Raw genomic sequence first — 23,187 nt, 5'->3', positions numbered from 1 at the left:
GAGGTTAAAAAAATCTGAAGAATTTGGTATAAGAGGAGCAAAGTCCGGCTCCTCTAGCCTTCCCTGTGGCTTCACACACCTGGTGCTGAGCTCTCCTCCGGGGAGCAGGGAGGTGGTCTGACTTTGCCCTGGGCTGGGAACTACCTGTGTGGTGGTTTGCTGCCTTTAGCTCAGTAGTTAGACAGTGAATTTTCATTGATTATTTTAGGATAGTTGTTATCTTATTTTTTCGATAGCTTACAAAAAATACTCCAGGAAACCTGGTGAACCCAAAGCTTCCTTAATTTTAATGAGTTCAACCTTACTGACTATTTTGGAGACAAGCAGACTGTCAGGCTCATTTCTGTGAAGGTGAAAGGGAGGTGGTGGCTTTGTTTGCCCAGAGGCACTTGATTTCTGAGTGATACAGAGGACCTGTTGCAAGAGGCAGAGCAACCTTGGAAAATGAGCTTTTGTTTTTATTTTCCTGCTTTGTTTCTGCTTTTTGCATGCCCAGTTTTGGCAGCAGGTGTTGTTGTATCTTCCCAGCTCTACTTAGCTGCAAACTCCAATCATCTGGAATGTGGTCCTATAACTCAAGCTGCTGCCCAACTACTGATGAAGGTTTCCAGGGCAGGCAGCAGCCCTCTCTCACCATTTTTTAAGAAATACCTGGTAACAACAGGCAGAGATTTCCCCTTTGTGACTCACTTTGGTTTGTTCTCATGCCACCTTTTATTCTTCTCCTTTTTTTCTGCTTTTCTAACAGTTTCAGTGGCAACCTGAGGGAGTGTTCAGTAAAGGCTGGCGTTTTTGTCAGGCTTTTCACAGGGGTGATGCATAAGGGGCTGAACAGACGCCCCCTCCCCGGGGTGATCCAGGGCTGCACAAAGCCCCTCTGCCCGCAGGAATGCTCGGGCTGAGTCCTGCATTCCTTAGTGACACCAAGATAAGCAGAGCTTGGGGAGAGCAGAAGGCGAGGATGGTACCAGGCTGTAAAGTTTAAGAGGTGAATGTTTCTCGCTGGCTGTGATCCAAGTGATGGTTAAGAATGAAAATATCCTAAAGAAATCTGGAGTACGGATTTAAAAGCCAACAAAAGAAATGTTTTGCAGGTCTGTCAACAGAGCAAGCACGAGCAAGACATTTTCCTATAGAGAACAGGGAGAGAATGCAGGAATAGGATTATTTAGCTTGAGGTTTCAGAAAACTGGGTGTATGTCTCTGCTGCAGTAACACACGTTGCAGTGAAATTCCCTACGGAATTTGATGTGAGTAAGAGCAAACCTCTGACATCTGCGGTGTTTTACCCTGACCTGGGTTTATCGAAGCACCGTGTACAGAGTAGGGTTGTGGCTGAGCTGAGGTATAAGTTTCCTGAAAGGTTTTTGTTTTCATCTAAACAACATTCCTGTCCAGGATTTCATCTCTGTATTGCAAAACTTCAAGGCAGACGCCCTTGTCCTGCTTTCACTCACTCTGGCAAACCTCTCCCACATCGGGCACTGTGGGATGAATAGAGTGGTTGCTGCAGACCAGAGAGCCCTGTGGTGTTTAACCCTGTGTGAAAATCAGGTGGGATGAACCAGGTCTGATCAGGTCGTTGCAGGACTGAGATTCCTTTCCTTAGTGTTCCTTACCTATAATGGAAAAGCCTTGCAAGGTGAGTGGAGCAAGGAGATAAGCTGTTGACTTAAAGAAATGTGGAGAGAGGACAGCAGCAGGGGATCATTCCATTAAAGCCAGAAGGCAAAGGACAGGGCTGACAGCCAGCCAGGATGAGCTGGCAGAGCCTCCTTGCAGAGTAGCAGTGACACATGGGATGGGATTAAAGGAGGGGCAGGAAAGAAAATGGAAATATTTGATAGTTTCTCTGGAATCCCAGTCCAGTCAGCTTGGATTGCAAGTGGATGTGCTTGTTCAGCAGCGAAATGAGCCACATGCTCTCATAATGAAACTTAGGTTCAGATTTCCCGTCTCTGCAATCCGGTGTTCAGGTCACGTAGGCAAGTGGCAGCTCCAGGACCTCCATCTAACAGTTGAATAGCAAGCTCTTCTCCAAGAAGTGCCAAGCAGGGGGCTGTGCTTCCCAGGGAGCAATTTATAGGGGTCTGTCCTTGCCAAATGAGGGGCTGCACTGCAGGGGGCTGTGCTTCCCAGGGAGCAATTTATAGGAGTCTGTGCCAATTGAGGGGCTCCAATGCAGGCATGGTCAGGATCCTGACTGCAAAGCCTGAGTGGATGCTGAGCCTGGAAAGCAGCTGTCTGTGTAAGAGGTGCTGGCACTAATAAGAGCATTCAGCTCTCCCATGGCACATATGAGCAGGCCTTAAATACGGCAAATGTTTGGATTTGGACACTCATATAGGTGGTTCTCATAGCACGAGGAAAATACTGGGCCTGTGTCAAGCAAGGGAGAAGTGGGAAAGTACTGAGGGAAAACTGATGGTCCTTCAGTCCCTCAGCCTGTATAAAATGTGCTGAGGAGAGGGAAGAACAAGGGGCTGGGAAGCAGGCTGTACTTTTTATTTTTTAAATGTATAGTTTGAACTGGCACAAACTGGGAGTGATTACAGTGCAGCCTACTGACAGGCACTGGAGAAGAGCAGAGGGCATGGCATAATAATCAGGGCTTTTTGGTCCCAGTGATGTTTATGAATTAACACAGTGATTTCTGCAGCATCTCTTGGTGATATGACAACACATGCCCCCACTGTATTCCTTTAGATATGTGAAACCAGTTTGGGCTTGTCCAGCAGTTCCATGAATTCTCCCAGCTTCACCCTGTCCTTGCTTTACTGATCACTGTGCATTGCAGAGTAGAATTGAATTTCTTTCAACCTGGTGTTTGTGGCTCCTTCCAACAGGCAGGGCTGGTGGCTGCAGAGCTGGTTCCTCAGGCACAGGATCACTGAGGAATCAGAGTGGCTTGGGTTGGAAGGGACCTAAAAGCTCAGCTCATTCCAATCCCCCTGCCATGGGCAGAGACACCTTCCACTACTATCCCAGGTTGCCCAGAGCTCCATCAACCTGACCTTGGACACTTCCAGGGATGGGGCAGCCACAGCTTCTCTGGGCAACCTGTGCCAGGGCCTCACCAGCCTCACAGGGAAGAATTTCCTCCTAACATTCAATCTAACTCTGCCCCCTGTCAGTGAGAAGCCATTCCCTCTTGTCCTGTCACTCCATGCCCTTGTCCAAAGTCCCTCTCCAGCCCTCTTGGACTCCATTACTGGAAAGTGCTGTGAGGTCTCCCTGGAGGTTTTTCCTCTTTAGGCCGAACGCCCCCAGCTCTCTCAGCCTGTCTCCAGAGCAGAGGTGCTCCAGCCCTTGGAGCATCAATCTCTTTGCAGTTTGCATCACCCGTAGGATCATTTCTTCAGAATTCTAGTTCCTCACACATGAGCAAGTTTAGTTCAGTGAGATGTCACAGTGAAACAGAGTAACAGGGACAGAAAGAAAGGCTCACACTCCAAGGCCTTTTTAACAGGTTACCAACAAAGTTCCTCAAAAGATCAATGTTCTGGATCCAGTTTTGCCAAGATGAATATTTTGTAGCGTCTCTGGCTCTCAAGGAACCACTTGAGTGGATGAAGTTAGACATGGGTGCTACATTTTTGAGCAACTGAGTAATCACTACAGGAGTTTCGATATCTGAGTCTGCAGGACTTTGGAACACTGATGGAATGTTTTGTGCTCTCAGGGCAGGTGTTAGACAAGTCATGTAGCTTTAAAATATGTATTTATTCAGGTTTGGTTCTGATAAAAGCTGGGCTCTTTAACAACAGCCAGTTTAGCAGTGGATGTTGCGTGACTGTAACAGAGAAAATTTGCCGTACAAAACCCTCAGGTTACATGTCCTGGATATTTATACAGATTGCTGCAATTAGAAATACTAGATATAAAAAAATGACCAGTGGCCAGGCACTCTTTATTTAAAAACATCAAGCTGTACAAAAGGAAAACAAAAATTATTTCATTTTCTGAAGTACTGATGAGGGAGTTGCGATACGACATCCAATGACCTTCAATATTTAACAAAAACTGTAAACAGTCCTAGTCATAGTACAAAGATTAATTGACATGTACAATAATTAGTAGCCACCAATGACAATCAGAGAGATTTTTGTTTGGTCTCAGCTATAACAAGCAGCAGGCAGAGGGAAGAGAGTTCACTTTGCCTCACTCCTGACCCCCAGTTAATTTATGGAAGAGCTCCTCATCCAGGGTTTCGTTCTGGTCTTTGGAACGTGTGGACAGGAAGATGTAGCCCCCAATGTACTCGTGGATGATTTTGCAGTCTGCGCTCAGGCACGTGAAAGCGATGAACACGTTCTGGTCAAACTCGATGGCAACCTAAAAAACCAGGTATGGCAAAATCAGGCACAGGGATAAGGCACATCTGGGAAGAGAAACAACGGGTGGCAGCACAGCTGGGTCACAAGTACTGTGATGGAGCACTACCTGCCTCTGCTAACCGGGATTTCTGTTCTGCTGCATGTGAGGGTGTTTGGCCGCTTGTCCCTTAATTCTCTGCTCTATCAGGGCCCTCTTGTGGTCAAAATCTTTTTACTTGTTCAGGCAGGCAACAAATTCGTGCTTGTAATTCTTTTCCCAATGGCATTATAAAGTGAACACTGGGAAGAGCAGGAATGGCAATCCTGACTCTTTGTGCACTTACTCATTAATGTTTAATCTGTCCCTTATTATGTGCTGGCCTTAAATCTGCATTTGGGCTCCAGGTTTTGGTTTCCAGCTACTGTCAGTTCTGAAATACAGCAGACTGAGCTTTGTTGCTAACTGTGGTTTCTCTCTTTTTTGAGAGGGATTTAAAGAAAACCCAGCAACTTTACCACAATTACAGGCTCTGAGAGAGGGAGTCCTGCAGCAGAGCAACAGAGAGCGTGTCTGATCTCTCCTGGTTCTGGCAGATGGATGTGGAAAACTCTGTAAGCAGGAACAGTTCTCAGGCTGCTCCAATTTACATCAGGTCACACCAGTTCCACCCCAGAAATGTATAATTTACAGAGCTGGCTTCAAGCTTTGAAACCCCAAATCAGGGACCACATATCGACACAGAATTGCAGCCCTTGCAATCTCAGTTTGGGATTTGAAAGGCAAATCCTGTATCCTCAGTCTGTAATAGAGACTGAATCACCACAATTTAGAGGATGATGCATGAGCTGCACTGCACAGAGAGATAAAATGAGGTTTTTACTGACAGCAATAAATGTAACATGTCAGAATTCACCTTGAAGTCTCTGTATTTCATTCCATCAAAATCAAGGGCAACTTGTAAAGAATAAGCTTGGTAGGAACCTCTAAAACTGGCAGTCTTTTAGTTTCTCGTTTCTGACTGCAGACTCCATTAGGAAAAACTTCAGGCAGCTCATTAATGACATGTCACAACTTGTTCAAAATCTTTTCCCTGAGGTTTGAAAATACTTTCTGAAAGCATCCTCCAGTGTGTCTGAAATGCAAGCACCGAAGGCAGAGCTGTTCCAGGTTTACCTGGCGGATTTCCCAGTTCACATTCCACTGCTTCATGTTGGAGAACCTCCATGTTGTGATGGGATCTCCTGTGGCCATGTCTATCCGTATCAGCCTGTTGTAGGACACCCCAAGCACATCATCCTTTTTGCTTCCTTTAAACCTGAAAAAAAACCCCAAAACCTTTGAGCGGATCTGGTTTGCAATGGTTTCTGTCTAGAGAAACATCTCACCTGCTCTCCTCTGAAAGTGAAAAAATGTGGGATTGAGGAGAGCTTGGACTCTTGTTTTGAACAGGATTGGTTATAAAGCAAAAGTGTGGGCTAGTGAACCATGGTGTAAGATGGGAAATAATCAGGCAGGTAGGTCTGGCTGAAATCTTTCCAGTTCATTGTTTTCTTCAAAAAAGTTCTTCCTGAATGTATGAATTTGCTTGTATTTTTACTGGAAAAAATGCAAAAAATAATTTTTGTTCCTTCATTTCTATAATGTTGACACGTGTTCTTCTAGTTATATTAAGTCATATAATCAAAAGAGATTTAATATTTTATATGTCACCAGAGGTAAAAAAAGTCTGCAGGGAAAAAATAGGGAATGTTTCCAGAACAGGGAGTCAAAGAACATCCTGCAAATCACTGGGCATGACCACGCCATGGCAGCTTGGCCTGGCTGTGGGAGTGGGATTACCTTACGATGTAGTAGGATAAGCCAAACTCGGGGAGGGACTGCCATGTTTGGATAAAGCGCAGCTTGGCCTCCACCAGGGACATCTGGGAGATATTCTGGTGGGCTTCCAGAATGCGAGCGGTCAGCTGGGAAACACAGGGGGAGAGAGAGAGGTTTCAGTTGAGTGGAGAACAAAAATCACTAAATCAAACACCATTAGCTCTGGTCCCATGCTCGGACACTTGGTCGTCACCATTTGTGCAGGTGTGCCCTAGAGAGCACCTGGGGACAGAGCTGAGTGCCCAGGGCAGGACAGAGCAGTGCAGACTGTCCTCGGCATGGAGAGGCTGGGCCCTTCTGCAGCAAAAGCAGTGGACAAGGAATTAGGTGCAGAGGAAGGAGAGGCACTCAGGACAAGGGGACAGGAAGACCCTGTTGTTTCAGATGCAGAGGAGCTCCCTGTCCTTAAACCCCTCCTTTCTTACTCTGAAGGGACTTCCAGGGACAGTGTATCAGGAGCAGAACATCATGGGTGACTTAGGAGGGGGTGTGGATGTAGGAGAGGTACAAGACACCTGTCCCTGTGTTCACTTTAAAGAAAAGGCCTTGTGCAAAGGGACAAATGATTCTGCTTCACAGCTTTGAAATGCTGCTTGGATGCATCCTCACCCCTCAGCAACCCCTGAACCACCCCCAGCCACCCAGCCATGCCCAGGGTACCTGCTTGGACTTGTATTTTTTGGTATAGCGTGGGGAGACAAAGCACTCGGGTTTCATATCCACACTGTCTGGGTCAGAGGTAGCCTGGGAAGACATGTTCTTCATCTGAAGGAACGACAGGATCTTCTGGACCTCGGGCTGGTAGGAACTGTCGGCCATGGTTCTGCCTTTGGAGGCCAGAACACAGGCAGCCATCCAGCGAGCGTACTGATCCTCCTGGAATCAACAGGGACAGGTTGGACACTGCTCCTCCCTGGGGGCACCAGTGCCACCCACACAGCTGCCTCTGCAGAACAGGTAGGCTTTACATTTTCAAAGAAATCCAGTACTTTGGGGTAGACACTCATGGAAATTTTATTGCATGACTAGTTTTCACCCACGGAACATTTTTGCACAACTTGGTCTGACACATTTCAATACAAACAAAATAAACTGAAAACTAATGTAAGATCCTTATCACATTGCCCTCATCTGAATGGGGAGAGATCTAATTCAGAAAAAAGAACAGAACAAAATCCAAACCACAGCCCTCTGAAAACATTGGAACAAAATACTGTAACCTCTTTTTATTTTTTTGATAGTTTGTTCTTTTTTTTCTTTCTATCAGCTTTACTTAGAAGCTGATGATAAACACAGGGTTATTGTCCTTTTGTCCCCATAACTGTTACGTATTTTTCAGGCCACCACATCATTCTTAAATTTTACTAAAGATTTAGATAATAAACTCTCTGCAGCATCCTTATTTTTCCACACAAATTCTAAAACAGGACAACAGGTCTTCTAATCAATCTGCCATAAATCTGGAATCCCAACTTTCCCTTGTCTTGTTACTCACATTGTCGCATCTTAAATACACTTCATTCATGCCATCAGCAACAGGAATTAGTAACTTGATTCCAAACTTCTTTGCTGAAACATTTACATCTGGTACAACTTCACATCCTAGATCACAGAGAATCAGAAGGAAGTGAATTGTTTTCATTCCTATATCACTAATTTTAATCACTAATTTAATACTAAAGAACTGAATTTAATACTGAAGTTGTTTTCCTTTGAGATCAGAGGACTTTGGAAGCTTAGGCCTAAGGAAAGGTTTTAGTTCCAGTTCCGTGCCTGGTCTGGCTTGCCAGGGGTGAGAGCTCTGAGCTCAGGGAGCACAAGAGTCAGTGTGGAACAGAAAGGACAGGAATGCCCACAAAACTGGAGAGGAACTGCTGAGAGGCCACTTGGTGAGGCTCCAGCTCCCCTGGCTGGTTTTACCATGCACTTCTCTGACCTACTGAGGACATGCAGATTGGTTTGCAGAGTCATGTGTTCACAGGGGTCAATCTTCTATTTCAAAGGTTTCTTCCAGGATGAATCCTGATGTGCCCAAAGGGTGTCCCTGCAGGAGCAGATGCAGATGGAGGCTGTCCAGGGTGCTGGTGTTTCCGTGGGCACACCCAGGGCTGCTCCTCCAGAAGCTGTTTGTGCCCATGGAATCCCATGCATGACAAACCAGGCCCCCAGGAGGTGCTGGAGTTGTCCCTGCACAGCACAGGGTTGCACATTCCTGCCCCTGCATCCTCGTCCCTGCTGCCCTCCCTACTGCCAGGGAGTGTCTGCCAAGCACAGAGCTGAACACAGCCATTGCAGGTGGGATAAAAATATTTGGAAATAAAAGTATCCCACAGGTCACCTTCTCTATCTGACATCTTTAAGGAGTCAGCAGTACCTGTCATTTTAAAAATCAGGCTCAGATAATCTTGGTTTGAACTACTGACTACTTTTTGTTTAGGCCTCTCTGCAGGTGTGGTCTGCCTGCTTAGGAGTCTCAGGGACTGGAAAAGCTCCAAGATTAAAGGCTGTTGTGCTTGTCTGCCTGAGTCTGGCAGGGATTGCTTGACTTCCTCCGTTCATGAATACAGCAGGAAAGGAAAGAAAGGAAAATTCCTACCTTTTAGGTTTAGTTTCTCAATAGGTTCTCCTTGGGCGGATTCCTGGTTTTTAAAATAAGATATTGAAGTGTCTCTGAAGATAAACCAATATGACTTGATAGCTTTGAGTGCCAGCTTCTTGGGCCTACAGGAAACAAAGAAATCACATTTGTCTGTATTGACAGGTACAAATGGCCAAGTCACTCCCAAGTATTATGGTGGATCCCAAATTCAAGGTCACACTGTGTCTTTAGTGAGTTACACCTGCATCAGTGAGAGGGGTGGAAAATGCCTGGAATCAACCCTGGTTATCCTGGGTATTGATGAGGTTTTACCCCAGATTCCAGCTGAATCCCATCTCTGGCTTTTCCATGAAGTCAGTAACACCAGTGTAACCCCCTGGTTGTTCATGTGCACCAGAACTGGCAACAGTTTTTCACAGCTCCTGATCTTGAGTCTTTGCACCCATAAAACCAATTTATATTCATCAAACTGAAAGGGAGTAGAGACCACCTTTTTGGCTTTATCTAACACAACAAAATTATATTCCTTCCCTAATTACAGGAGAGAAAAACAGAGGTATTAGCACTATTTTAGTAGAGAAGCACTTCACAAGTAGCAACAAAGTCAGCAATGAAGTTAGAAAAAAGAAACAAGAAAAAAAAACATTCCAGTCCTTCCTTTAAATCTACAAGTTGTATAAAGCTCTCTGGAAAACAGTGATTTATTATACACACTTTTACCTTCCCTAGACCCTTTCTAAAAATCATAGTCTAGAATCCTTTCTAGAAAATGGCAATTTTTATGTTTCAATTAGAAGAACATTGTGGATTTTCAAAGCTGCCAAGTAATTTGGCTTTTAATTCTCCTCTACAGTGACATTCTTCAAAAATAAGGTACTTTAATTTTTTTAGACAAATTTATTTTTCTATTAAAGAAAAGTTGCTGAAAACTTTATGAAAAGCTTTTTGTTGTTTTGGAAAAAATATTGTCATCACAATATTGTCATCCACCTGGAAACAGCATTTTCTAGTGTGCTAATGTGGTGCATACTGGGAATAAATAGGAATAGAAGTTCCCCATATGAAGAGTGAAGCAGTGGGACATGCAAAGCTTTGCATTCAGGTTTACAATTAAGCAAATAATTACAGTAGCAAAATGTGTTTGTTTCTTTAAAGAGATGTTTTACACCTTACCTAGTTCCTACAATGTCTTAGGTTTAGAAAGTGATTTATCAAGCACTCAGGAACTTTTTCATCATGAAAAATAACCTCTGAATACTTTTAAAAGCAAACTGCTCTACTGCTGGGGAAAACAAACAATCCACTGTTAAAACCTTAAATTCCCTTTCATCAGAAGCCACCTTAATAATTTAAATGTCAAATAAAATTCCTAATTGGAAATTAATAATTAACAATTCCTAACAGTTAACAACAGTTACAATTTTTCAGGTGCAGTTTTCAGTTCCTGCCTATTAAACACCATCTGTCAACGGAATGAATCTGATAAATATTTGTGCAACAGGAAACTTTATCTTTCTTAAACACAAGGGCTGTTTTATGATAAAAGGTACTGCAGACTTGAGGTCTCTGCAGTCATTTGAATCACATATAAATCAAGATACTATAGTGAGATCACAGAAAGTAATTTTGATGTTAAAAAAACAGCCTCCATGTTTGGTTAGAAAGGGGTAATTGGGTTGTTTCTTTTGTTTAAAAAATACACTCCCCAGGGTTGCTTTCAGAAATTCTTCTCAGGGAGAACCACAAGTTTCTTCTAGTTTTTCACTGGAAAAAATGGTAAAATGTGATTGAAAATAAAACTGTCAGCCCTTTTGTTTAGAGGTGATGACCGGTGAGCACAAGGAAATACAAACAGTCTGAGCTTTTAATAAGTACAGTTACCCCAAGAGCTGGAAAGACTTGCCAAGAAACTTTGCCAGAAGCAGCAAGAGAAAGACTGGAAGAGGATGGTATTAGGCTGGTTTAGGGATATTTGTTAATTTATAACCACAGGATCTACTGTTAGAATGGAATGAAAAACTCAGGAGATCTCTTGTAAGGTTAAGCCTGTTTTATCCTGTTTTATTAAGCTTAAGGTTTGCATGTTTTATTAATTATTTCAACAACTCACCTAACTAGCCTGAGATTATCAGCAAGTTTTGGGATGTCTGTGATGTCCTCCTATCGGGAATAATTAGGAATAATTTTAGTACAATATACTCTGTAATCACGTTAAAAAACTCAGGAACTGGGTAGGCTCCTCAGAGTCAACACTTTTGACACAGTGAAAGCAGTTCCAGGATCCCAAAGGACATACCAAAATGTTACTTGTGTTTCCACCTTCCAGTGTCACTTCCAGGTTAGAAAGTGCAGCTTCCACTTCATCTACTTCTGACTCACAGGTGGAATCTTGTGCCTCTGATGACAACGACAACTTGCTTACATGATACTAAAATAAAACATCAGTATCCAATAGTCAGCATATCAATTAGCAACACACAATCACAGCATACGAAAAGGGCCATTTAGTCCTCCAGGACCTGAACAGGTGTGTGAAGTTCTGCAGCACAGAACCAGGGTTTTTTCACAAGGAAAGAGGATGTCCACTGTGACCTGCAGTGCAACAGCTGATAACAGTTTCCTATTTTAATTGCCAGTGTTTGCATTCCTTTGCTGGTATCATTGTCCCTGTTCTGGGAGTCTGACAAGGTGCTACATTTGCATCCCTGGAACTGTAAACTTCAGGTGCCATCCATAACAGGTGGAAACTTGGCAGCAAACTCTCTGGTGTTCTGCAGTGGCAGGCTCTGAATTTTTGGCAGCTCCATTTACATTTGAAAGGAAGGAATTTATTACCAATAAACATTTGTGCCTTGTTATCTATGGTCAGGGACTAAGCCATGCTTGGTCATGTTAAATTTCCATGTACTCCATAGTGTCCTGACCTTCCCCCTGGGCTACAGCACAAATGTGGGTATTACAGAAATTTTCAGGAAGAAGAGCTGATGTGGGGACTACACTTCATATTAATCCTCTGATCTGGTATCAAAGTTGCATCCTGGTTGTGGTTTGCTCTAGACAATGTTAGTTGGGGTTCCATACTTGTCTGTGCCAGTTTGAATAATGGTGTTACTGCTGCCCCTGAGTTCAGGCGGTTTAGCTGCTGGTCGCTGCTGTTGTGTCTCACCCAGGGAGCAGACCCCCAGTGCAAGCAGAGCTATTGGCCTGGCTCTATCTCAGTCCTGTCCAACTTGTGCCTGCCTCTTGGGAAACAGGTTTTGCCACCCGGATCAAGTACGTGCCTGAATGGCGGCGAAGATCAGCATCTCCTCCTCGGTGCAGTCGATCTCCTCCAGCAGGAGGGCCCAGCGTGCCTGCTCGTACAGCTGGTTGATCCGCACGGCGTCGTACTGAGGGAAGGGACAGCACTGGCCGTGAGTGACCACCAGGTACAGAGCCGCAATCAGCTGCAGCTCAGCCAGCACTGGGGCTGAACCACAACCCTCGTCTCCTTCCTCCTCCCACCTCTGCCTTGTTCCTATCCTTCCCTTATACCAGCTTGTGGATTGTGTGCATGGTCACAGTGACTTGCTAAGCCAACAGAAAATGCATCAGGAGCCCTTGGCTGAGGCAGAAGGGGAGGCTGAGACACCCCCTTTTGAGGCAGCAGGCCTTGGAGTGGCCTAACAGAAATGTGAAACCACATTGTGGGAGTGAGAACAACGTGACATGGCTGATACGAGTGTGACACGCGGAACTCGTGTCCCTCACTTCCCCTCTTGGCTCTTGGCTTTTTCGCTTCCAGTTCTGCCTTTGCACTGACTTCGTATTTGTCATGTCTGCTTTTACTCACTACCTGTTTTTTGGACAGTGATTGTTTCTTATTATCTACTTGGTTAATAAGCTGAAGTGACTCACAGAAATATTCAAGCCCCAGAGCAAACCATGGGGCGTGACCTCTCCCAGCAGAGCTGAGGTATTGAGCTGCCTGGAGCTCTTTTGGGCTGTCTCACCCTATGGCTCTGTGACTGGCTGGGATTGAATTTTAGTGGGGGTGGCATTTGTCCAAAAACATGCCAGATGAGCTGGAAAGTGCCCTGACCACTTCTGAGGGGTTCAACCCAGAAAAGCTGTGAAACTCAGTGAGGGCAGTGGAACATAAATGTCATTTTAAAGTTCACTTTCAAAAACAGGGCTTACACCATGACATCATTTAGGATACTCTTGGTCTGGTTTTTCTCTTAATTTTTTCAAGTCAAAAGAGAGAGAGAAAGTAAACCACCCCTCTGGAAACTGAATACTGTTTCTGGTGCTCTTCAGATCTCATCTTTATACTCAAGATCTTATTTCAGGTGAGAAACGGTGATTTAGTGTCCAGAGGGTAAAAGTGGGGCTGTAGCTGAGGGGGAGAAGTTGATTTCTGAAGGGCCTGTAACAAATTCTACCTAAAATCCTATATATCTATCTCTGTATTCTCTATTATTATATAGCTCCTTGACATGAAAGCAGGCAAACAATGAACAGCAATAAAAACAAAGCTCTTACTTTTGGATTCAAATCAAAGAAAGTGTAATATTTAAAACGTAAAAGAAGTTGGTCGTCCTCCACAATGCCTTGTTCCATGAGGGATCGAGAGGAATCCAGCCAGCTGGGGAAGAAAACAACCCACAGATTCATCTGGACAGGAAAAACCACCACGCCTGCAGAGCTCCAATGCAATCGTGAAACAAAAAGTGGGAAAAAGCAGCTCTAATTCCTGCAAGTCCAGGTAAAATTCACATAACTCAAGAAGGTGGAATATTCGTATGGATTTCTAACTTTCATTGTATAAACACAGTACTTACAATCTTCCTAATTTTTTTTTCTCCAGCACTACTCAAAACATCAGGAGCAGATGCCAGAGACTGAGCAGTAACTAGTTGTGGGGTGGATGATGCCAGTGAGATTCTTCTTCATTGCCAGAAAAAAGAGGTACATTTAAGCAAGAATCTGTCTGTAATATTTTGATTCCAGTATTGGCTGGTTTATAATTCCAGCTACTTCTGTCATCCAATGAGATCCAATCAAATTATCCAAGTCGCTGTTAAATGCCCCACAGATGAATGACAGTCCAAATGTTAGTGCTAGAGAGACAATCCTCTCTGATGCACCATGAGAGCCCTGAGTGCTCTGTGTTCTCTGTGCTGGACAATAAGCAATGTTTGCTTGTGCAGAACTCAGTAAGTCCCTTTGTGATGTAAAATTACTGAATTATGCACATGCCCATTTCCATTTAAAGCCCTGTGACTTTGCTATCCAAGCTGTCCTTTAGCCGTGCCCACAGTGCTCAACTGACTTTGCCTTCATCTGACAGCAGAATTGAGTCCAGAGCCTGCACAGTGACATCCCTCATCATTCTAAAGGCACAGGATGTCAAAGGGAGGCACCTTACCCTGCGTTGAGCTTGGCTTTGTCAGCCAAGGTCCGTGGCTGGTACATCTCTGCCAGCATTTCTGGGGAGCAGCTGGGGTAGCTGAGGGCGAGGACGCTGCAGTTCTGACCCGACAAGGGGCTGTCGCTGAACCAGGTGATGGTGGAAGAAGCTGGTGAGCCACTGACAGGGTCATAAATGGGTGTCATGGTTTTGCTGTACAATCCTGGATTGGCTGCAAATTAAGAGTGTAACATATTATTTCTGGGGAAAATGGTCTTGTCTGCCACTTCCTGACATAAACCCCCGTTTCTTTGAAGACAATCTCCTATCTCTGCTGTTTCCACCTGGCCTTGTGCTTTTATTGGTGAGGTGACCTCAGGGCCAGAAATGCTCTTTCCTGCCCTGTGAGATATCTCAGTTGTGTTGGACGTGGGACACACATAATACTTTCAAGCCTTTGTTTCTAATTTTGCTTGCAGGTTGCCAAATTTCATGAATATTTTAAGTGGGGTCTCACATTTTCAAACAGCAGCAGCACATCCTGTTTTCTGGTATGGCCTTTCCATATCAATGAAAAGGAAAACATGTATAGAAACAACAGGAAAATATTGATATATTGGAGATTTCTTGAAGCCACTCATTTCAGGCCATGTCTCTGTGACCACCATCCTACATAAACTGGTCTTCCTGGGTTTAGTTTCATAACAAAGAACTTCCTCTTTTTGACTTTCAGTCAGAAGAATAAAATCATATTGACTTTTCATTACCTGGTAATCCAGAACTCACTGGGGAGTTGTGCAGGTTTAAAATATCTTCTGTAACTGGTTCTTTGCTGTTCTTGTCTTTTTTCTTCTTCTTTTTGAGTGTGTCTCCTGATTGCTTCAACAAAGACAGTTCTTCTGGCCGTCTGATATCTACAATGGCAGTTTGGGAAGTGAAGCAAGATGAAACTTAGCACATTCAGGAAGCTTCATGTTGCAATCTGAATTTTATTTTTAGCAGGATGAAAGCAGTAGCCATGGAAAGATCCAGTAATTCTATAACAAGGCTTTGGACTATGAGTTTTGACAGGATTTAAGCCTGCTTTTGTAGGAAGTGTAACTGCATTTTAGAACACCAGGAAAAACTCTTTCACTAATGGCTCTGCAATCACCTTTGGGCATAATATCTGAATTATGAATAAGGAAGAACCACTGTATTTGGAGTCCAAGCCTTTTATTATTCCCTGGATTTCTCACAGGGGATTCTGTCTTTGCTGCCCACTATTCCCTGATGCACCACTGATTCAGACAGATATTCTCAGCTGCAAACCTGGCACTTCATTTCTGAAGAACCTTTACCCTGGGGTAAACAAAGACATTTTTTGACAGTATTCACTCATGAGGAAAGTCACAGCATTTCTGTACTGACTCAATATGGAAGAAATATTTGATTTGGGCAAATGCCAGTTGTACAATTATGGCATAATTACAGTGGAGCTGTTAAGGGTAATACAGACAGATTGCACCTTTCACAATGCACTGCCATGACATGAAATTAAAAGCTGCACTATGGTCAATACGAGGCAGTAAATTCCTTCTGCAGATGAGTGTGTTAAAGAGCTAAGCTTTGAAGATCTAAATTTAAATAAGGATTTTAATCCCCATTTTACCCTAAAACTAAGGGATTTTGAACACTGTTTGCAGACTCAGTTTATTCCCTCTTGAGCACAGGCACACATCTGGATGATCCAAAACTTCATCTCTACTGGAGGTGCTCCATTATTGGAAAGAGAGTCTTGGAGACTCAGTGCTGTGAGACATTCAAGAGCTGGTGTGGGGTCATGAGATATGGCCTGATCTGAACAGGTTTGGCCAGGTGGAAGTTGTGAACATTTAAAACATGCTGCTTCTGAAGTGAATACATATGACCAATAGGCTAAGGGAAAACAGGTGATAAATCAGGTGACACCATAAAATTGCCTGTGGTGAAGGCTGGTGTAGGACATTGACAAGCCCAAGCTCTTAGTCTATGGCATAGAATAACCAGCAGGACAAGGATTCCTACAAACCCACCAACAGGACCTTGACTATCCAGTCCTCCTGCAGCTCATGGGACACATTTCTGACAGTGTTTGCATCAGTTATCACAGAGACTGAGAACCACTGACATACACTGCATCCTAAAAACCAACAACTCTGTCTTTTGTCATGGGGTTGACTCAACTTTCTCCTTGAGCTCAACAGTTTTGTGAGGAAGGACTTCACATCAAAACAACATTGCCCAATAAAACGCTCCAACTTAGTTGCCAGAGGGGCTTTAGCTTTACTTACTGAGAATTTTGCAGATGTCACTGACAGCTCTGAACACCATAGTGGAGAAGCTGACCTTGAGTCTCACAGTCTTCATGTTTGGCAGGCGGAGCCGCAGCGTTTTGTGCTGGGGGGTGAAGACCAGCTTGGCATCTGCCTGCACCCCACACTTGTCCAGGGTCCAGTGGGTTTTCAGGAGCCAACACTTTTTTTGCTCCCACCAAAAAGCATAGTCTGACCAATCTTGTGACACATCTAGGAAAATACAATATGCTTGTTAATAAACTGTGGAGCAAATACACAAAACAACATGGTTTGGAAACAGTTCTCTGCCAAGAACAACATTTATTTACATCAAGGCAGCAACCACAGCCCTAGACCCATTTGCTGAATACTTGTGGCAGTCACTGGGAACTAACTGTCAATGTGTAGTAGGAGGTGAAGTTTCTGTGTGCTCTTGGTCAGGCTGTTTCAGTCTTTTCCATCATTCCTCCTTCCTCCTCATCAGCTCCCCCAGGCAGAGGCTGTTCCTCAGTGTGTCTAACACAGCAGAGCCCTGTCCTATTTTGGAGTTCCCTGGTAAAAACCGTGTCTCAGATTTGCTTTAAATATTAACATAGAAAGCTTTTCACACTAGTTGAGTGCTACAGAAAAAAATACTGTGAAAAATTAGTCTTCTGACCCAGTGGAAACTCTGGCTGCATCCGTTTCTGGCTCAGTTGCATGTGTAAGTGTGCACAGGGTGACAGAAGTATTTTCCACTTGTGCTCACTTGCTGTGACTGTACACAGGGTATTTTACTTTTAATTTCCTAGTTTTGACTTGGTCAGTCTGAGCTGTTCCTTCCTGAATGTATGCAGTGGATAATGTGGCTCAGATTTAGAATGCCACAGTAGCACAGAGAACAGTAATTTCTGAAGTGCCTTTTAACAACTGATCCTGTCTCTGACTGCCATATGTAGATAAACCCGCAGAATACCCACCTATAACACCTGGCTGGAAAGGGAGTTGAGTAATCAGCCTGGTTATTTTTGTCTAACTGGAAGGCAAACCCCAAGCTTTGTTTGCGCTGTGATAGCATGGGGGCTTTAGCCACAGACAGGGAGGGGCTCTGACCACATAAACCCTGACTCTGAGAGCACCTCCATGCTCTGTGCTGTGACACAGAAGTGGGGCAGAGCCTCTCTTTGTAGAGGGAAAGCTGCACTCATAATTTTCATAACACTGTGTAAATTAAAGAGGTCTTTACTCACTGATTTTTTCTACTAATTTCAGCATCAGGCCTCCAATATGAAGGTCCCCTGTGACCGGTAGAAAAAATTCCTTTTCTACATCTTCAAGTTGATGCTCAACTGTCAGCAAGAGCTCCCAGGTGTGAGCCCCATATTCACTTGAGGAAGTCATTTTGAAAGAGGTCTGTGTGAGCTCTGCAAAAACAAATCAAACAAACAGGATGTTTTCCCTCCACTCTCCCAACAAATGCATTTCTCCACAGTCTCAACATAATTCCATGCTGCCAAGACTTCATGGCGGCTTGGCTGGAACTTCAGAGGGGTTATCTTGTTGCCTCAGAACTAGACTCTGCTCTGGTGATTACAGTTGCAAGATAGGAATGTGGGGCTTTTGGGCTTTATTTGGATTTTGCTGTGCCCCCAACTCAGTTGCCTCCAGTGGGGTAGAGATGGCCCAGTTTCACCCGTGTTCTCTCCCCATCCAGTGCTAATCTGCCAGTCTGGACACCATAAAGCTGCAGTTGTGGCTGGGATCTGTTTTGGCAATCTGTCCAGCCAACAAGGAATTTCGTTGACTTGTACGCTTAGGGCTCTAATTTTCACTGCAAATCAAAGTTTATACTTGCAGTTCTGCCAGCTTGGTCCCGTGGGACCACATCCAGAGAGCAGTTTTACCTGTGTGGGTAGATGAGAGGGGAGACAATTAACCTGAGTGGCTCTCTGCCAGCAATATCCAGGCTCAGAACTGCAGTTCCTGCTGCCTGGAACGGGGATGTGTCCTGGCTCAGCAGGGGGAATTGTCTGAGATCCCACCAGGCTCCTGCCAGGACAGGTACACACTAACTGTGCCAAGCCAAACCAGAGAAGAATCCAAGGAGAAGCTTTGGTTGAGTTCTGCTAATTTCCAGAGAAAAAGCTCGTAGGTATAAAGTGACTGATGCTGCAGGTGGGATTTGTGTTGTTTAACCCGTGAGAGGAGATACAACATCAGCTCTGTCCCAAAACAAGCCTTTGCAGTTGGGGCTTAGGCACTACAGTGAATGACTTCCACTTATGCAGACTTTCAGCAAGACACAAGACCCCGGTGACAGACACTGCTGAAGGTGCCCCGCACAGGCTGCTTTTAACATAAAAAAACCAGGGAGATGTTTACAAACAAGGCCAGAGGGGATGTAACAATCTTAACAGGCTGTTGTAGATCTCTTTTAAAAACAAGGATTCAGTAATTCAAAATGTTTAACCTGAAAGTTAAGTCAAACCCAGAAAAATCAAGGACAGTTGTCACAGGCGAAGAGGAAGAGAAGGAATGATCTGTTCTAGGACCGACTGCAGGGCAAGATCAGACCAGCTTAGTTTACACTAATGTAAAATTAAGCTGAAGTGTAGATACAGGGTGAAAATTTAAAATCATCTATTTACCAAATTTATAACAACAAAGCTTTATGTTACCAAGTAGATAATAAAAGAAGCTTTTAGTGCCAAAAGATACTACTCTGAGGCAGAGCCCAGTTCAGTGTTCATTCTGGGGTTCCCTTCCAGGCTCACAGGGAGGCTCTTGCACCTGAGCAGCCATTCTTTTACAGCTTAATCTTCCCAAGATTTTTTGGCATTACCCATATTTCTTAGCATATTATGATTTAAGAATTTCAACAGGATGACTTTTGATACGTTGTTACATTACATTTCATGCAGTATTTGTGTTATGGAGCACAGTGTAAATCAAAGTCATCTGTTCCAGTGAAGTTCTCTTAAAATCTGTTCTCAGAACACCAAGCTGTAGACATGGTTCCTTCAACTCCTAGAGTGTCAACCCTTCTGATGTAAAATGGTATCAAAGGGATAACAGAAATGAGGTGGTAATGACAAATTCTACTAATAAGGAAAAGTGATTCCAAACAAAAAGGCAAAGACAGTGTAGGTGTTAAGGATTAGATGGATCCTCTCTGAAATGAATGAATATAAAAACAGCTCAAAGCCATCTTTTTAGGGGGAAATCCCCTTACCAATGAGTTCCACTGAAACAGTGCTGAGAGTCTGCCCGGAAATTCTAAAATTACAATGACATTTAGACAGCCCTAGGTCAGAAAACTGCAACTTCCTCACTGTGTGACTCCAAGAGGCCACTGAACAGGCACTATTGTTACCGGGGTTCTTGGATATGCCAGCCCACACCTGCTCACCAAACAGTTACTAAACCAACAAGGGTTGATACTTATCCAAGAAGTTTGCTTGGCTTGCCTTGGTAAATAAAGGCATTGTGTTGGACACTGGGAAACACTGTGGCTTTCCTGTCTCTGGGATAGAGGATTTGGAATTTGTGCTGCTGTGTGCCACATGGATTTAAGAGCTTAGCTATGCATTCAACCAGGAGGTACCTGGTGGAGGGGAAGGGCTGTGACTCCTGAAGCATCCAGGACCCAGCTCCGGAGGTGTCTCCTGGGCAGATGAGGCTTTCAGCATGAGGGCAGTACAAGGTGCAGAGAAGAGCTATCATTCCTGACTTTAGAAAAGTCAAAATGCCCATAGTCACCTTCCTAAGCATCAATAACAACTTCCAAAGTAATCCACAGATGGCCTAAGGATGAGAACTAAGTGATTTTATTTCAGCAGCACAGGGCTGGAATCTGGCAGATGAACTATACTCGTGCCCAGCCTTGTCCCACTATAAACCAGTAGTTACAGAGAAGCACCAGCCTTATCTGCCCTCTTGTAACAACGAGTACGTTTGAGAGATGATCTGGATTTTTTTTGTTTCTTTTTAAATTTGGTTTCGCTTCCCAGTCTAATTCTGCACACAAATGCTTGTGCTGACATGGGTGAAAATGAGCAGCCCAAAGGGTGGGTGAAACCCTTCCCTTCATTCGTGCTGGCTTGGAAAACCATGGCCTCAGTGCAGCTAATCCTGGCGCTCCATCACTCCCCAGAGCCGCCCTCGTCTCCACCTCTCTGCAATCCAGGAGGTTTCAGTTTGAATATGAGACAACACAAACACTAGTAAATCTACCGGAGTACACAGCACAAACAAAACCTGGCGGTGAAATGGGATCAAGTAAAGCAACGAGGACAACAAACTACCGAGGATTAAAACCCAACCGAACCCAAACTGCCAGGGCAGCCTGAACCTGTTCGGGGACGCTCTCCAGCCCCTGGTCTCCACGTGGGCTCAGCTGTAAGGCCTGGCACGGGCAGACCAAACAGGCCAGAAACACGTCTCCAGGCTACTGCTGACTCCAGTCGGGATTCCCACGGCGCACTCTGCCCATCGCGGCTCTCAGAGTGCGGCGGTGGCTTCGCAGCCCGAACCCTCCGCAGATCGCAGCCCTTACAGCCCCAAACTTCCACTTGCGCGCGGGAGCGGAGCACGATGCGAGCCGAGCCAGCTCAAGATGCTGAGCACCCGGGGTTGAGGTCAAGAGCGGTGGAACGATGTTTCCCGCAGAATCCCTCGGGCCGCAGTGCCCGGAGGTGCCAGGGGTGCCCGGGGAGCAGCGCCCGCCCTTGAGGAAGTGCGGGCAGCCGCGGCCCCGGGGAGGAGGCTCCTGCAGGGGCCCGGAGCGCCAAACGGCAGCGAGGAGCGTTGTCAAACAAACACAGCCGGGCTGTCGGGCAGTGCCGCCCCAGCGCAGAGCCGTCCGCAGGTGCCCCGCGCCCGCATCACCCCGCGTCCCTCACCTGCGGCCCCGCTGGCAGCGCTGCCCGCGCCTCAGCGCCCTCCGCCTGCACCTGGCTGGCCTCTGAGACACGGCGAGGGAGGAGCGGCGGCACCCCCGGGGAGGCGGCCCTTCCTCGCTTCCCCTTCCCCTTCTCCTTCCCCTTCCCTCCGCCCCGCGGGACAGCGCGGCGGGAACGCGGCCGCTCGGGGTCACTTCTGCCCCCCTGTCGCGCCACCTCCAAGGTGACCCCCCCAGACCATCGAGCCTCCTCGGGGGTTGCTGTTGGGCTGGGGCTGCCCTGAGAGAATCAGTTCCAGAGGTGCAATGGTAAAACCCAGAAAAGCGTGTTTGTGAGGTGCAGTTGTGTTAGGAGACACAGAATTAAAGGGGGTTGAATCGACAGGAACTGGGCAAATGCTTTTCCACGAGCCAGATTTCCACAGAAAGTCTTCCTTCCATTAAACTTCTGAGTTTCTCAGGGGTATAACACCTAAGTAAAGCATAGCAGAAAAAGAGAACCAAACCGACAGGACAGAGAAACAGAGAAAATAATGGAAATTCTTTCAGATTAAACTCATACCCTGGAAAAAGACTGCAGAAGTATAAAGGATGCATATTTGACACGCCATGGGCAACAAATAGTTACTTTAATGAGAACAAAGCAGTTGTGAAGTTGTCAAACCGCAGATAATATCACAGGATATTTGCTCCCCTGGGCTTGGTCACGGAGCTGCTCTGATCAAGCTCAGCTCTTTAGATTGTCTGTACATGCACTAAGGGTTTGTCAGTATCAGACACCCTCAGAGGCAGAAACTTGAGAGCTCATGAAGCCTTTCAGAGCTTTCCATCACCTGAGGACACAGATAGGCCTTTAATCACCCCAACTAGACCCACCTGGGACCAGTTCCAGGAGTCCTAGTTGAGCTCAGGCTGGGTAGGTGCTTGATCCTTGCCTGAGTCCAGGCTCATCCCTCCACATAGAGCAGCTCTGCTTTTGCTGCTGCTTGGCACTGTCTTGGCTCAATGGCTTTTTAGATCTTCATAGGACAGTTTGGTAAGCTACCTGCTTATTATTGCCATTTAAATACAGGTACCTGTGCATGAGCAAATAACTTTGCATGGAAAAGGCCATGGAGTAATATCAAATTGGGGTCTGGATTACTCTCAACAGTTGACAAAGCAATTACAGAAACTTTGAAGGTTGTTCTCAGACCAGAACATTCTGATGTGTGCCATTCCTGGCTACATGAGCTTTTACTTTTAGTGGCTACTTTTACATCCTAGCCCTTACTTATGGGATTAGGATGCAAAACTAAGAAGTTTTCCCAGTGCTCCATTCAGCCTAAGCAGAGACATAATGCAGAGCTTTTCTCTGCTTCTCTGAGTCCAGTGTTTTAAATTAGCAGCAAGTGGGCATGTAAGACCAGCTCTGTTTGTTGTGTCTGCTCCTATCAGCAAGTGGGAGGTGTGGAGAAACCTTCTCTTTCCTTGGTTAGGTCTCTGTGTATCTGTTATGCTCTTACCTTAACTAGAAGAAGAAAAAGTTGCTCAGTATTAAACTTCAGGTACTGTTGGGGCCACTTCAGCTCATGGATGCATCTGTTTTTCGAATTCCTGTTCTTATTCAACTTGCTTTACTTAGAATCTATTCACATCCCCCACGTAGTAGATGTAATACTTCCTCTTATTCCTCCTCTTCCTCCATGAGCAGTGTTTTCCACTCCAGGTTTGTCAGGCTGTGTCAAAAGCAGATCTAGAACAGAACCACAGGGGGTGGGGAACAGCAGCAACTTCTTGCAAGTGCTGCATTTCCCTCCACTCTTTA

General features: G+C 45.1%; 1 protein-coding gene and 1 long non-coding RNA gene across 4 annotated transcripts; one reads left to right on the top strand and one right to left on the bottom strand.

The window, feature by feature from the left end:
- Positions 1–3,879: 3,879 nt before the first annotated feature.
- Positions 3,880–21,489, bottom strand: FERMT1 (FERM domain containing kindlin 1). 3 transcript variants are annotated; one of them, XM_071582170.1, is made up of 15 exons: positions 21,382–21,489; positions 17,731–17,904; positions 16,499–16,732; positions 14,954–15,100; positions 14,205–14,418; positions 13,319–13,421; positions 12,076–12,183; positions 11,091–11,222; positions 10,905–10,954; positions 8,792–8,916; positions 7,691–7,797; positions 6,856–7,071; positions 6,157–6,281; positions 5,491–5,632; positions 3,880–4,335 (listed from the first exon to the last, which is right to left on the bottom strand). In XM_071582170.1, exons 2-15 carry the CDS (start codon positions 17,879–17,881, stop codon positions 4,162–4,164), a joined length of 2,028 nt encoding a protein of 675 aa, XP_071438271.1. In that variant the 5' UTR covers positions 17,882–17,904; positions 21,382–21,489; the 3' UTR covers positions 3,880–4,161. The 3 variants fall into 3 exon arrangements, with proteins under 3 accessions (XP_071438271.1, XP_071438272.1, XP_071438270.1); XM_071582171.1 differs by lacking the exon at positions 21,382–21,489 and adding an exon at positions 20,832–21,051; XM_071582169.1 differs by lacking the exon at positions 21,382–21,489 and adding an exon at positions 20,085–20,267.
- LOC139685392 (uncharacterized) lies at positions 12,055–13,991 on the top strand. The gene is made up of 3 exons (XR_011700100.1): positions 12,055–12,222; positions 13,264–13,541; positions 13,644–13,991. It is a non-coding gene; the product is annotated as an uncharacterized lncRNA (long non-coding RNA).
- Positions 21,490–23,187: the final 1,698 nt, after the last annotated feature.

This window comes from Pithys albifrons, chromosome 2 (assembly GCF_047495875.1).
Source record: "Pithys albifrons albifrons isolate INPA30051 chromosome 2, PitAlb_v1, whole genome shotgun sequence".
Taxonomy (NCBI): Eukaryota; Metazoa; Chordata; class Aves; order Passeriformes; family Thamnophilidae; genus Pithys; species Pithys albifrons.
This window is presented reverse-complemented; position numbering and strand designations above follow the sequence as displayed.